General features: G+C 42.4%; 1 protein-coding gene across 1 annotated transcript in view; it reads left to right on the forward strand.

The window, feature by feature from the left end:
- The window catches only part of LOC120998111 (collagen alpha-1(XIX) chain-like), an 861475-nt gene that overhangs the window by 389881 nt on the left and 455614 nt on the right, over positions 1-15980 (forward strand). Inside the window, exons 9-10 of the mRNA XM_040428630.1 lie at positions 7370-7432; positions 11874-11927. Of these exons, the coding sequence (XP_040284564.1) occupies positions 7370-7432; positions 11874-11927 (117 nt within the window). The remainder of the gene's footprint in view (positions 1-7369; positions 7433-11873; positions 11928-15980) is intronic.

Here is a 15980-nt window from a genome sequence, read left to right on the forward strand (position 1 = left end):
TCCCTAGACGGGTTCCTCACCCGTACGCCGATCACGTGCCTAAAGCCCTGGCTTTCCCTGAGCTGAGCCCTCGGTAGTGAACAGGGCGATGGGAACACTAGTCCGCACCACTAACTCTAAGGGAAAACACCAAGGGGAGGACAGACAACACAGACTCAACATATATTCCCAGATGGGCGACAACAGGAAACAACAATAAGCCTAACAGGGATCCGGAGGGTAGCACACAGGAACAACAACCAGGATTAACCACTCCAGTGGGTCAGTATAGATGTCCAGGCAGGAAGCTCTATAACTGGCAACTAGAGAAGTGTGAGGGGAGAATATACGGAGGTAGGGAGTGGCAGACAAGAAACAGCTGAGGAGGAGAAGCTACGGATCCCTGAGAGAGACAAAAAGGATAGCAAGGCAAACACAGAAAACAATCACTAAAAGACAACGTGATCTTTAGATATAGAGCGCGCAGCCACCCGCTGCGACTTCCTGACCCCGGGTATAACGGAGTCAGACGTGGCTCTTGATACCCTCGTGACAGTACCCCCCCTTTCACGAGGGGCCTCCGGACACTCAGGACCAGGTCTCTCTGGATGAGAGGCATGGAAAGTCTGAATTAACCTGTTGGCGTTTACCTCTGACGCTGGAACCCACATTCTTTCCTCGGGACCGTAACCCCTCCAATGCACCAGATACTGAAGAGAGCGGCGGACCCGACGAGAATCAACAATTCTGGCTATTTGAAACTCCAGATTACCAGCCACAATGACAGGAGGAGGTGGCAGCGGCGATGGTTCTAGAGGTGGAACATACTTCTTGAGTAACGATTTATGGAAGACGTTATGGATCTTAAAAGTCTGAGGTAGCTCCAGGCGAAAAGCCACAGGGTTAATGACGGCTACTATTTTATAGGGACCAATGAACCTAGGACCCAGTTTCCAAGAAGGAACCTTCAACTTAATATTCCTAGTAGACAACCACACATAGTCATTCACTCCTAGGTCCGGACCTGGCGACCGTTTCTTATCGGCCATGCATTTATATTTACCACTCATCTTTTTCAAGTTAACTTGCACCTTCTGCCATACCGATGAAAGAGATGAAGAAAACCTTTCCTCTTCGGGAACCCCAGAAGACCCCCCCTCTTTGAAAGTACAAAATTGGGGATGAAAACCGTATGCACCAAGGAATGGTGACTTGCCAGTGGACTCCTGATAATGATTATTTATGGCAAACTCAGCTAACGGTAAATATGATGACCACAACTCTTGGTTTTCAGACACAAAACACCTTAAATATGTTTCTAGGTTTTGGTTGGTACGCTCAGTCTGTCCATTCGACTGAGGATGGAAAGCTGAGGAAAAGGACAAGTGAACCCCCAAACGGGAACAAAAAGCTTTCCAAAACTTAGAAATAAACTGGGTTCCCCGATCCGAAACCACATCGGAAGGGACCCCGTGAAGCTTCACGATTTCACTGATAAACACCTGAGCGAGCGTTTTAGCATTAGGAAGTGCGGGTAGTGCAATAAAGTGTACCATTTTGCTAAACCTGTCTACTACTACCAAGATAACTGTTTTACCCGCCGACAACGGTAAGTCAGTGATGAAATCCATTGACAGATGTGTCCATGGCCTATTGGGGATGAAAAGTGGCAATAAAGACCCTGCTGGACGTGTATGAGAGACTTTCGCGCGTGCACAAGTAGAACAAGTAGACACGAAATCCATTACATCCTGACGCAACCTTGGCCACCAAAAACGACGAGATAAAAGCTCCAAGGTTGCTTTACTACCCGGGTGTCCAGCAAGTGCCGAATTATGATGTTCTTTTAATAATTCAAGACGCAGGTTTAACGGTACAAACAATTTCTCTGAGGGGCAAGAGGCCGGGGCGTCCCCCTGAGCCTCTAACACCTTTCCCTCTAGAACAGAGTGTGCAGCAGAGACAACCACACCTCTTTGTAAAATAGGTACCGGATCACAAACATTACCCCCTCCAGGGAAACTATGAGATAATGCGTCTGCCTTGGTATTTTTTGCCCCAGGACGATAGGTGACTACAAAATTAAATCTGGTAAAGAATAGCGACCACCTAGCTTGTCTAGGGGTGAGACGCTTAGCCGATTCTAGGTACAGAAGGTTCTTGTGATCCGTAATCACCGTGACGGGGTGGATTGCTCCCTCTAAGAAGTGACGCCACTCTTCAAGCGCCAGTTTAATCGCCAACAGTTCCCTATTTCCAATATCATAATTCTTCTCCGCAGAAGATAATTTTTTGGAAAAGAAAGCGCAAGGACGCCATTTGCCAGGAGACGGACCCTGAGACAATACAGCTCCCACTCCCACCTCTGACGCATCTACCTCGACAATAAAAGGCTGGGAGACATCAGGTTGAATTAGAACAGGTGCCGAGGTAAACCTCTCCTTTAGAGAGGAAAATGCATCTTTAGCGGCGACAGACCATTTGGAAAAATCCGTCCCCTTCCTAGTCATGTCGGTAAGGGGTTTAACGATCACTGAATAATTTTTAATGAACTTTCTATAGAAATTAGTGAAACCCAAAAACCGTTGTAGGGCTTTAAGGTTCTCAGGAAGATCCCAATCTAAAATTGCCTGGACCTTCCCAGGATCCATGCGGAAACCTGAAGCAGATAATAGATATCCCAGGAACTGTAATTCCTGAACAGCGAAGACACATTTTTCAATTTTCGCATATAATTTATTCGTCCGTAGGACCTGCAGTACTTTCCTGACATGCACCTCATGTGTTTTCAGATCAGCCGAATAAATTAAGATATCATCTAGGTATATGACTACAAACCTGCCGATGAGATGACTAAAAATATCATTAACGAAATGTTGGAAGACAGCAGGGGCATTGGTCAGACCGAAAGGCATAACTAGATTTTCATAATGCCCCTCAGGGGTGTTAAAAGCTGTCTTCCACTCATCCCCTTCCCTGATACGAATCAGATTGTAGGCCCCCCTAAGATCAAGTTTAGAGAACCACTTAGCACCCGCAATCTGATTAAAAAGGTCAGGAATGAGAGGAAGAGGGTATGGGTCACGGATGGTTATCTGGTTTAACTCACGGAAATCTAAGCAAGGACGCAGGCCCCCATCTTTCTTTTTAACAAAGAAAAACCCTGCAGCCACGGGTGAAGAAGAGGGTCTGATGTGTCCCTTAGCCAGACTCTCGGAGATATAATCTTTCATGGCTTGTCTCTCGGGACCCGAAAGATTATACAACCTGGACTTGGGTAATTTTGCCCCGGGAATCAGGTTAACCGGGCAATCATAAGGACGATGAGGTGGTAGTTTCTGACAACCCTTTTCCGAAAAAACGTCCTCAAAGTCCGAAATAAATGTAGGTAGGGAAGCTATGGAGGCGATTAAGCAATTGTTATTTAAGCAATTCTCTCTGCAATGCTCACTCCACTCCAATATCTCCCTGGCCTGCCAATCCACCACTGGATTGTGCGCTATCAACCAGGGAAGACCCAATACCACCGGAGAGGGAAGGCCCTCCAAAACGTAACATGAAAGACACTCATTATGGTGGTCCCCTACCCGAAGGTGTAAATTACGAACCATGTGGGTGAGGTTTCTCTGAGACAGAGGAGCAGAATCTATAGCGAATACGGGAATAGGTCTCTGCAGCGTACTGAGAGACAAACCCATAGTGCGGGCAAAATGGGCATCAATCAAGTTTACCCCTGCTCCACTGTCTAGAAAGACAGAAATAGACTCCGTCTTAACACCAAAAACAATGACCGCTGGTAACACAAATTGAGATGTTCGTATGGAGGAAACGTATACCCCCCGGCTGACATCCTCCGCACAGCCCGGGGTTAGTAGTTTTCCGACGGTCTTTTTGTTTTTGAGAAAGGAGGGACAGACATTAATGAAATGACCCCTCCCCCCACAGAAAAAACAAGCCCCCCCCCTACGGCGAACCTCGGGAGGACGGACCTGACGAGAAGTTCCGCCTAGCTGCATAGGCTCATCTAAGTCAGTACAGGCTGACTGTTGCTTGGGAGAGGTAACCAATTGCTCCGGAATTTTCGATCTCTCCCTAAGACGTCTATCTATTCTGATAGAGAGGGACATAACAGCATCAAGGGAAAGGGGGGTCTCATACAGCGCCAATGCATCCTTAACCCTTTCAGATAACCCAGAGCAGAACTGACTCCTGAGAGCCGGGTCGTTCCACTGAGTATCCGTAGCCCACCTACGGAACTCTGAGCAAAATTCCTCTGCTGACCGATCTCCCTGTAGGAGTCTCCGTAACTTCGACTCAGCCAGGGCGACTCGGTCAGGGTCATCATATATGAGACCCAAAGCCCCAAAAAATCCCTCCACTGACCGAAGAGCCTGAGAACCAGGGGGTAACGAGAACGCCCAGGATTGCGGATCCCCCTGAAGCAGGGAAATGACAATCCCTACCCGCTGTTCTTCATGACCTGAGGAGTAAGGGCGCAACTTAAAATATAATTTGCAGGCCTCACGGAACGTCGCAAATTTGTCCCTTCCCCCAGAAAATCTGTCGGGAAGAGCAACCTTGGGTTCAGTGACAACCTGGTTACCCATAGCAACCGCTGGGGGTGCGGTCTGCTGCATTTGCTGCTGTTGTTGGAGAACAGACGCCTTCAATCCTGCCACCTCCAAAGACAGGCTTTGAAGCAGTTCTGCCAAAGCATCAATAGGATCCATATTGGATTCTAAGTAGAGAGAGAAAAAAAAAAACAACAAATAAAAAATTAAAAAAATTATTATATATTTTTTTTTTCTCAAAAAGTAAGGGCCAGTTATAATATCACGGTCGGCGTGGCTATCACATACGTGACACAGAGGGAGGGAACGAGGAAGGCCCTGCCCAAGTGAGAGGGAAGATGGTGACCCCTGACTCACCTGGCGGCTGGCACCTGGCTGCCCTGACGTCCCTAGACGGGTTCCTCACCCGTACGCCGATCACGTGCCTAAAGCCCTGGCTTTCCCTGAGCTGAGCCCTCGGTAGTGAACAGGGCGATGGGAACACTAGTCCGCACCACTAACTCTAAGGGAAAACACCAAGGGGAGGACAGACAACACAGACTCAACATATATTCCCAGATGGGCGACAACAGGAAACAACAATAAGCCCAACTGGGATCCGGAGGGTAGCACTCAGGAACGACACGCAGGATTCACCACTCCAGTGGGTCAGTATAGATGTCCAGGCAGGAAGCTCTATAACTGGCAACTAGAGAAGTGTGAGGGGAGAATATAAGGAGGTAGGGAGTGGCAGACAAGAAACAGCTGAGGAGGAGAAGCTACGGATCCCTGAGAGAGACAAAAAGGATAGCAAGGCAAACACAGAAAACAATCACTAAAAGACAACGTGATCTTTAGATATAGAGCGCGCAGCCACCCGCTGCGACTTCCTGACCCCGGGTATAACGGAGTCAGACGTGGCTCTTGATACCCTCGTGACACTTACACATAGAATGCTATCAATCACTGATAACACCTCCCCTGTGTACAACTATCAGTGACTGATAGTTATCTATGTATACATACTTACACAGAAAATGCTATTAATCACCCATGTACAGCTATCAGTTATCTCTGTATACACACTTACATATAGAATGCTGTTAATCACTGATAACACCTCCCCGTGTACAGCTATCAGTGACTGACTGCTATCTATGTATATACACTTACACAGAGAATGCTATCAACCACTGATAACACCTCCCCGTGTACAGCTATCAGTGATTGACAGCTATCTATGCATACACACTTACACAGAGAATGCTATCAATCATTGATAACACCTCCCCGTGTACAGCTATCTGTGACTGACAGCTATCTATGCATACACACTTACACAGAGAATGCTATCAATCATTGATAACACCTCCCCGTGTACAGCTATCTGTGACTGACAGCTATGTATACACACAGAGAATGCTATCAATCACTGATCACACCTCCCCCATGTACAACTATCAGTCACTGACAGCTAGCTATGTATACACACTAACACAGAGAATGATATCTATCCCTGATAGAACCATCCCTGTTAACAGCTGAAGTCAGAAAAAAATGGGATTTAAATTGTACCAAAACTTTTAAGTAAACTTTATAAAAACTATTCTAAATGTGCTTAGCTAGGCAGGTTAGGGACTATGACACCAGCACAGTAAGATTAGCGGTGATATTAAGGCACCACCGTACTTCTGCAATGATCCTAGTCAGGCAGCTCACACTGCCTGGAGAGAGCAATAGTTTGCAGAGTACACTGAGTGAGTGCTTGTTCTGTCCAGGCAAGCTCAGTGATAGGGAACTATAGCCTCAATATCTGCTACTAGTTCATGTTGTCACTGGACTTTTGTCCCTAAGAGGCAATACACAAAATGCCCAGGGACCTTCTGGACAAAGGGTGTAGTGTATCCTGCTTTTGAGCTGACAAATAATTCTCAGCAGGACACCACCCTTGTTTTTGTGTGTTTTCTTGTGTGGGGGAAGGGTTACGTATCTAGCTGTCATTAGACCCAAGACCATTGGAGTCAATGTATTAGAGGTACGCTATTCCTTAACTGGCCCCCAGTAGATACGTATTTCTGACCAACAAGTGATAGTGGTGCGACCATACATATGCACCCATTGCTGGCAGAAGCTTTACCCCTCCGTCTAATGCAGGCAATGAATCCTTGTTAAATTGGTGCCTAAACCATGGTATAGTGAATGCGTGATATGCTATGCAGAGCTTTCAGTGAGCTGAGCTGGTACAGGCAGGAGAAGTGATGTGTGCTTCTGCCTGTACATTTCTCAATGTGGCCCCAGTGGAATCTGTACACCAGTATACTGCTAACATGTGAACTGCAGGTGTCTATTTAGCAAGGAAAAGTTAAAATAAAAAAGTATATTGCAAAAAAAAATTATTTCATCGCAATTAGAATAGGTTTTAGTAAAGGTAATTTGAATGGTTAGATACAGTGTAAATATATAAAATACACATTTTGCTAAGTATTTTCCTGTAAAACTATATAATAATTTGCTCAGCTCCTCCTGCTCTATAACCTGCTGTCTGCAGATTGCACTGCATTTTGTGGTAACAGGTTCTCTTTAGCATTTAACATGGCATAGATGCACTCATTCTCTTAATTCTTTATAAGCCCATTTTAGGACTGAAAGCTGTAGACACATTTGGCATGTAAAAACTATTTAAAAAAAAAAATGTTAGCGGATACCTGGAGTTAAAAAGTTGCACTTGCAGTTTCGGGCTGCAATCAATGTTCTAGGCTCCTTGTTGAGTTTGTTAGAATGCTCATTAAAGTTCTACATTAATTTTATTAATTTTTTCGTATTATTCATTTTTCAATTAGGGAGAAGCAGGTTTACCAGGACCCACAGGTTTGCCTGGGCAAAAGGGTGACCAAGGTGTTCAGGTAAGCTGCTTAAAGTCACATCCAAGCTACTAATTTTATTATGTAGATACTGTATATATTTATTCAAAAGAATAATCTGTATGGTACTAAAACACTATTATCAAAGTTAATGTTCTATAGGTATCAATGTCTAACTAGGAAAATAAACACAAATGTAATTTTATTTTATATATTTTTATTCAAAACTACATTGTGTTGCTGAAATGTATTTATTGTTATTAATTTATTTGTATGCTGCATATATTATATGTCATAAACTGATATGCCTTTGGATAGCATTATATTCTTTTGTGTGCAGTTAACTGTATAACATTTGTCTGGGCTTCCACAATGCACTGCTGTTTGATAACAAGCAACCAGCAGAACTGTATATTTAGTTTATGGGGGTATTCCAGTTACTTCAATTAGGTTTAATTTTATCCCTTTCAAAAAGTTATAAAACATATCAATATAATGTTTCTATAGATTTTCAATGGAATTTCTAAAAAAATCTCTGCCTATATTCTAATTTGCCCTGTATAATTGACAGTGGAGAATTCTCGGATTTGTAGCAGGTAGACAGCTTAGTTCATAAAGCTGCTGTAACAACAAATCCCACCAACTAGCCAGAGTGAGGAACTAGGAGGGGTGCACGGGCTGGATATCTATGTAAAATGTTGGATTGGGGAGCTGAAATCAACATGGCTTTGCTTAAAGTAGACAAGCACATGGTGGAAAAGGGTTATTGAAAATGTATTTTGCCACTGGATTGCCCCTTCAAGACATCATGCAGAATTATTTATTTCAGGTCTAATAGAATAATCAAGGGCCATATTGTCCCTTTATGTGTCTCTCACTTTATATGGAGGAATAAAGAGATTTTTTTTTCTCACAGTCTTCATGTTGATTACTCCATAATATAGATTTTATTATTTTATTATTATTTTAAAACTAATTGATTAGCAACTTCTTTCTAGCAGATGTAGAGCTGATTTTGTGGTGCTTTACCATCAATTTGAAAATAGTACAGATTTGCTAAACCTATAGATCAGGGATGCCCAACCTGCGGCCCTCCAGATGTTGCAAAACTACAATTCCCAGCATGCCCTGGCAGCCTACAGCAGGACATGGTGGGAATTGTAGTCTCACAACAGATGGGGGCCATAGGTTGAGCATCCCTGCTATAGATGATATAAAAGACTGCCTGTCTAGACCTACATCGCATTTATTGCAGTGCCTCATGCTCTATGCCATTTATTGACTGGCTTTCTTCAAGGAATTGAAGGGCATTTTAGTACAAAATGGTACATATTAGGCTATGCCCCTTTCTTAAGTTGGAAAAAAGTGTAACTAGTTTCCTAGAAAAATTAAGCCAAAATTGTGAAAATTTGCGCTACTTTTTAGACAGATTCTAGACATAGACATATTAGTAACTCTGGGCCATAGTTTATTAATAAATGTTAACTAATTAGTGACTAATGACTTAAACTTTTACAAAGGTTTATGACAGGATATCAAGCTCATACACTACAGAATATGTTATGTCTGAAACACATTTATGTTGCTTTTAGTAAAATAGTCTGTTTGAATCTTAAATATTGAGTTACTTCGGAAATATTACAGTTTTTTGGGCTCGAAGTTTGATCTCAGATGTTTATCTAGTTCCAAAATTGGCTACTCTATCCAAGTACTGATTCTGTAAAGTATGTGGAGACCATAATGACTTCTGTGTTCTCTATTACGGCATAGTATCTAGAGAATGATTACCATCCAATTAATTGTGATAAATTCACTCTACTTATGCTAAGCTTTGCTCGCTGTCTATTAATACTCTTTAAATGCTAAGTGAGTGAGTTAATTTTCTACTGTCAGCTGACATTCATTTGCAAATGAAAAGATGTCAAAGGGTAATGCCTTTGATAAAAGATCAAGTGGATGTTTAAAATATTTAGCAGTAACACTAAAATGTTGCTTGGTAGCTGTTTTGATGTATAGTTAGCTGTTATTTACCCTGGGGCCTAGATTAACAATGAATTTCCATTATGCCAGTAGCAGTATAGTCACATATGACTATATATATATATATATATATATATATATATATATACAGTACAGACCAAAAGTTTGGACACACCTTCTCATTCAAAGAGTTTTCTTTATTTTCATGACTATGAAGGCATCAAAACTATGAATTAACACATGTGGAATTATATACATAACAAACAAGTGTGAAGCAACTGAAAATATGTCATATTCTAGGTTCTTCTAAGTAGCCACCTTTTGCTTTGATTACTGCTTTGCACACTCTTGGCATTCTCTTGATGAGCTTCAAGAGGTAGTCCCCTGAAATGGTCTTCCAACAGTCTTGAAGGAGTTCCCAGAGATGCTTAGCACTTGTTGGCCCTTTTGCCTTCACTCTGCGGTCCAGCTCACCCCAAACCATCTCGATTGGGTTCAGGTCCGGTGACTGTGGAGGCCAGGTCATCTGGCGCAGCACCCCATTACTCTCCTTCATGGTCAAATAGCCCTTACTTTCAAAGTTTTCCCAATTTTTCGGCTGACTGACTGACCTTCATTTCTTAAAGTAATGATGGCCACTCGTTTTTCTTTACTTAGCTGCTTTTTTCTTGCCATAATACAAATTCTAACAGTCTATTCAGTAGGACTATCAGCTGTGTATCCACCTGAGTTCTCCTCAACGCAACTGATGGTCCCAACCCCATTTATAAGGCAAGAAATCCCACTTATTAAACCTGACAGGGCACACCTGTGAAGTGAAAACCATTTCAGGGGACTACCTCTTGAAGCTCATCAAGAGAATGCCAAGAGTGTGCAAAGCAGTAATCAAAGCAAAAGGTGGCTACTTTGAAGAACCTAGAATATGACATATTTTCAGTTGTTTCACACTTGTTTGTTATGTATATAATTCCACATGTGTTAATTCAGAGTTTTGATGCCTTCATAGTCATGAAAATAAAGAAAACTCTTTGAATGAGAAAGTGTGTCCAAACTTTTGGTCTGTACTGTATATTTATTTATTTATATATTTATAGCTGATAACAAATAAATGTATTAGTAAACATATAAATATTATTGGGTCAACTCAGTGAAGGAGAAACTGGTCAAAAGGAAAATTAAAGTAGTTTCTGGCTTTTAATTTCATTTAGCTTTAAAGTTGCTGTCCGGGCTTTTTCTATTGATGACCTATCTTCAGGATAGATCATCAATATCAGATGAGTGGGCGTCCAACACACGGCACCCTTGCCGATCAGCTCTATGGGGAGAAGGCACGCTCCTGTCCTCTGCTGCTGTCCCATAGACGTACAGCAGCGAGCAGAGAGAGAGACCGGAGACAGTATGTGCGCACTGCGCCGCAGTCTCTTCATACAACTGATTGGCAGGGGTGCAGAGTGTTGGACCCCCGGCAATCTGATATTGATGACCTATCCTGTAGATAGGTCATCAATAGAAAAAGCCTGGACTACCTCTTTAATATACATATAACCAGTACTGGTGGTCTCTACCAAATGTACTCGACACTAGAGGTAACCTACAACATCTAGAAGGAACATTTCAAACTGAAGGCCGCTAATTTTTATTAGTGTATTGATTTCTCATTCTTTTTACAGTGTAATATTGTTTGTGCTCTTTGCTAAATAGCTAATTGAATATACCCTTAGTTATTCATGAACATAAGAGCATCTACATCAAAAGTTATCAATCTCTTGTAGCATGTTTTTCATAGCATGAGACCTAGTCATAAATTTAGATTGTCAGATGGAATAGTAAGTAACACATGACTTGGGATGCTTGTACATGCGATGGACAGGGTATGGTTTCATTCTGCAGTCAGATTAAGTTTATCCATGAGCCAACCCAAATAGTTGCTACTCCAAAAATAGTGTAACATAGGAAGTGAAGGATTATGCAATTAGACAACATGACAAAGTAAATTTCATACTTGTTTCCCTGCATCATTTCACTGATGACTCTTTGCCATAAATAAGCTTATAACCCAAGATCAGATTTTATAATATGACCATTAAACATTTATTATTAGTTATGTTGATGTGGCATTTATTTCAGGGAGCTGCACATATGAAATTTGCTCACATATATAATGCATGATAGGACCCTGACCTCGAGGGCTTATAATCTACAAGGGAAGGGGGAAGGAGACAGTTGTGAGGGTAGAAGCTGCTGGGAATGAAATGACAGCAGGTTTATTGTAAGTTGTAGGTTTTCCTGAATAGGTGAGTTTTCAGGTTAGTTAACATGCTAATAAAAAAAAAACAATATGATACATAAATTGGTATTACATAGTCTATTCCTAATGTTTTTTTTTCTACCTATGTAATGCTTTTTTGGATGCTGTTCACACCAGATTTTGCAAACAGAAATTCTTGTTGTGTATTGCATAATGTATTTCTTAATCTACTGCTGTCTTTATTGTATTTCGCAGGGTGAGAAGGGAAGCAAAGGTGAAAATGGTAATCCAGGAGAAATTGGGGAAAAGGTATCCATTAAAATGCTTTTATCTAATCTTCTTTTATCAACTATGTATACAGTATTTCTTTTCTTGAACTTTCAAAGAAAATATTTATGAAACAGGATTTGCTTTAGTATGTGTTTCATAATGTAGTACCGGTACACTCTTCCTTTTATATCTTTCCTGACAAAACATTTGATGTGTCATATAAAAGCCTGACAGCAGTACATTTTATTAGCATTAAAACAAGCTGCAATAAATTTCACTTTGGAGCTTAAAATACCAACTAAATGTACTATTATATTGTGTAAAGGTAAGTTCTGACTTTTCAGATCTGCAACATACATGTATAGGGCACACTGTGGATTTTAACGCATTCCCGACTGCCATACGGCTATATACGTGCTATTTGCACATGCCCCGTGCAGCTATCAGGTATAAACATGTGCTGGCAGTGCTTTAATCCCAGCGCTGATCAGCACTGGGATTAAAGCTCCTGCTCCTGATATCTAGCAGGAGCAGTTCGAGTCCTGGCTGACAGACGCAGCAGGGACCCTGAGGAGAAGACAGGAGCGGTTTATTGCCGCTTCTCTCTTCTCCTGTGCCGGCAGGAGGACAGCACTGCACGAGACGGTTCCTCTGTTAGTCCTGTGACCGCTACGGGTGTGTAGAGCAGGGGCAGGACCAGAGCTGCAGGTCTAAGGAGACCCTGATCAGCTTTGCCTGTGTGTCATTCTTCCTCAGGGGGCTGTTTTCCCCTGTAACTGGGGATCCTGTGGATGCCCCAGTTACAGCAGTGGAAACAGTGAAAAAAAAGGTTAAAAAAAAAAAGTCGCTGTCCTCCAGTCTTTTAATGACCTCCTGGGGGACAGATTACGTGCCCAAATTTTAAAAAAATATAAGTAAAAATAAAAAAATAAAAAATGTAAAAAAAAATATTAAAAATGCCATTGCTAACAGAAACCGTCACCATAGTCGCCCCGTTCTCTCAAACCTATACATATTATATATGAAAACTATCGTCACAAAATAAGCAACCCATTGCAATAATTAATTTTTGTGTCAGTTTTATTATTTAAGAAATAAAAAGCTATAATAAAAAAATACTTTTTAATAATTAGCAGTTTTCATCCAAATTAAACATAAAAAAAGAAAAAAAAACTCTAAAAAAATTCTAATAAAAAGTCTTAAGTGTCAAGTAAAAAAAAAAAAAATTGCTAAAATTATTTTTGTAGTCAAACAAATAAAAAAGCTACGGTCACTAAACCACCAGGTGCACAAAATCACAAAAAGTTGCATGGACATTCAGGCCTTTTTGGGCCTGGTCATGAAAGGGTTAAACTTAAACCCCATCCTGATGCACTACATGGAAGTACATTGTAGATCTTTTGTGTATTTTCCATTGTGGAAAATCTGCTGCATATTTGGCTGTAAACCTCCATTAAAAAAACCTTCCAATATGGAACGGGTTTTGTGACAGGATTGCACCAGGAAAAAAGTGGGTTGCTGGTGGCTCACCTGACCAATACAATGTCTAGGTGTTCTAGGTTTAGACTGATTCACCCAATCAGAGAAGGAAGGTATGCAATAGAAGTGTATAATGAAAACCAGCACTCTACATCTGGCGGTAACGCTTAAAGAGCAATGTAGACAGATAGGATGGTAAAAATATGCATTTATTGGTTATCTATATCAATAGTATAGGGGAGGGTTAGGTATGGGAAATGATAGGAGAGGGAATATTAAAAGGGTAATAATAATAATAAAAGTAGAAATAAAAATTGAAAAATGCAGAGGTGGGAGTGCAAAATGGAGCAATGCGGTGGTCGTATGGTGGTGGTTACCACCTTCAATAGTTCATTGGCACTCTGGTGGGTAAATGTCTCTTGTGAACAATTTGCAGTAGAAAATGTGTATAAAATATATAAAATATTGCTGAGGCAAAAATAAATGCAGTGTTTCCCTGTCAGGGATTGCTGGCCAGACACTGTTAGTGGTCGTAATAAAAAAAGGATGAAAAAGAAAAAAGATGGGGGTAATATACCAGTCGGGTGCTGCGTCTGGTGTGGCGTCCCACACACTGAGAAGGGCTGCACCCTGACTGTGGTTTACCTTCTTTGTAAGGTACGAGTGTCCCGGCTGCTGGAGCTTCCTTACTGCGCTCTGTGTTCTGTGATGGCTGTTCCGGTTCTTCGGCGTCCCACGTGGATGTGACGTCACTTGTATGGCATGGCGTCTCGCGTGTCTTCACTGCGTTCAGTTTGTGAATGTTTGTAGAACGGTCTTTTCGATCCAAATAGTCGGGTAGAGTCGATTATATGGAAGCGCTTCGAGGGTAATATATTTAGCGGGTTTGTGGGGGAATCACCAAATGCGTTTCGAAGGTCTGAGCTGCCTTCTTCATCAGTGGTAGGATTGCACCAGGTCTTCTGCTGCCAGGGTATAAATCTCAGCAAGAACTGACATCCTGAGGTTTCAAAACGCAAAGCAGCAAATTTGCAGCAAGTCTTCAGCAATATCCTATGAAATTAAGCAAAATTCACAGTGCAATTTCCACAGTGCAAATCTACGAGTGACTGTACCTTATATGTGATTCTGGCCTAAGTTTGGAATTTTTCTGTGATATGAAGTCATTTGGAACCATGGGGCCGAACTGAGTTCTGCCTCTGCTCTGCAGCTGCTGCACTGCGCAGCGCCGCAGATTGAGGAGCGGTATCTATCAGGAGCATGCACGCGCCTTGATGAATCACCAGGGCCAGGCACGCACGGCAGTACGAAGCTCCGCCCACCTTCCGGGCGGAAAGACATTGCGGAGCCGGAGCAAGAAGAAGAGCCGCCCGCAGTGTGCCGGCTGTTTCAGGACTCCACAACCACAGGCATCCTGAATGAATGAGACAGTGAGTGACAGTCAGTGTCACAGACCAGTCAGTGTGACAGTACTCCCTGAGTGTTAGGTGTGGGGTGAAAATGCGGTATATGAAGGGGCAATACTGCCTGGTATTATATGGACAGCAGATATGGCATCCTCTGGGCAGTACTGTCTATGGTCAATTCATCCTTCACAAGCACCCTGACTGCCACCTGCTTGGCTATCAGTGAGTGACAGTCAGTCAGTGTCACAGTGTGACTACTGAGTCACTCCCTGACCCTGAGTGTTAGCTGTGGGGTGAGTCACTGATAGCCAAGCAGCAAGCAGTGAAGTGCCATGAGAGCCAGGCCAAGCAGGTGGCAGTCAGGGTGCTGGTGAAGGATGACCATAGACAGTACTGCCCAGAGGATGCCATCTCTGCTGTCCATATACCAGGCAGTATTGCCCCTTCAATCATATACCGCCTGCCTGCCTGGTCAGGGTGACCAGGCAGGCAGGTGGTATATGAAGGGTTAATACTGGTGGTAGGCCCGGTATGCTGCAGACCATCTGCTTGTAAGTTATACACTGCGTGCAGAATTATTAGGCAAATGAGTATTTTGACCACATCATCCTCTTTATGCATGTTGTCTTACTCCAAGCTGTATAGGCTCGAAAGCCTACTACCAATTAAGCATATTAGGTGATGTGCATCTCTGTAATGAGAAGGGGTGTGGTCTAATGACATCAACACCCTATATTAGGTGTGCATAATTATTAGGCAACTTCCATTCCTTTGGAAAAATGGGTCAAAAGAAGGACTTGACAGGCTCAGAAAAGTCAAAAATAGTGAGATATCTTGCAGAGGGATGCAGCACTCTTAAAATTGCAAAGCTTCTGAAGCGTGATCATCGAACAATCAAGCGTTTTATTCAAAATAGTCAACAGGGTCGCAAGAAGCGTGTGGAAATACCAAGGCGCAAAATAACTGCACATGAACTGAGAAAAGTCAAGCGTGCAGCTGCCAAGATGCCACTTGCCACCAGTTTGGCCATATTTCAGAGCTGCAACATCACTGGAGTGCCCAAAAGCACAAGGTGTGAAATACTCAGAGACATGGCCAAGGTAAGAAAGGCTGAAAGACGACCACCACTGAACAAGACACACAAGCTGAAACGTCAAGACTGGGCCAAGAAATATCTCAAGACTGATTTTTCTAAGGTTTTATGGAC

Source organism: Bufo bufo, chromosome 4 (genome assembly GCF_905171765.1).
Source record: "Bufo bufo chromosome 4, aBufBuf1.1, whole genome shotgun sequence".
NCBI classification, from domain to species: domain Eukaryota; kingdom Metazoa; phylum Chordata; class Amphibia; order Anura; family Bufonidae; genus Bufo; species Bufo bufo.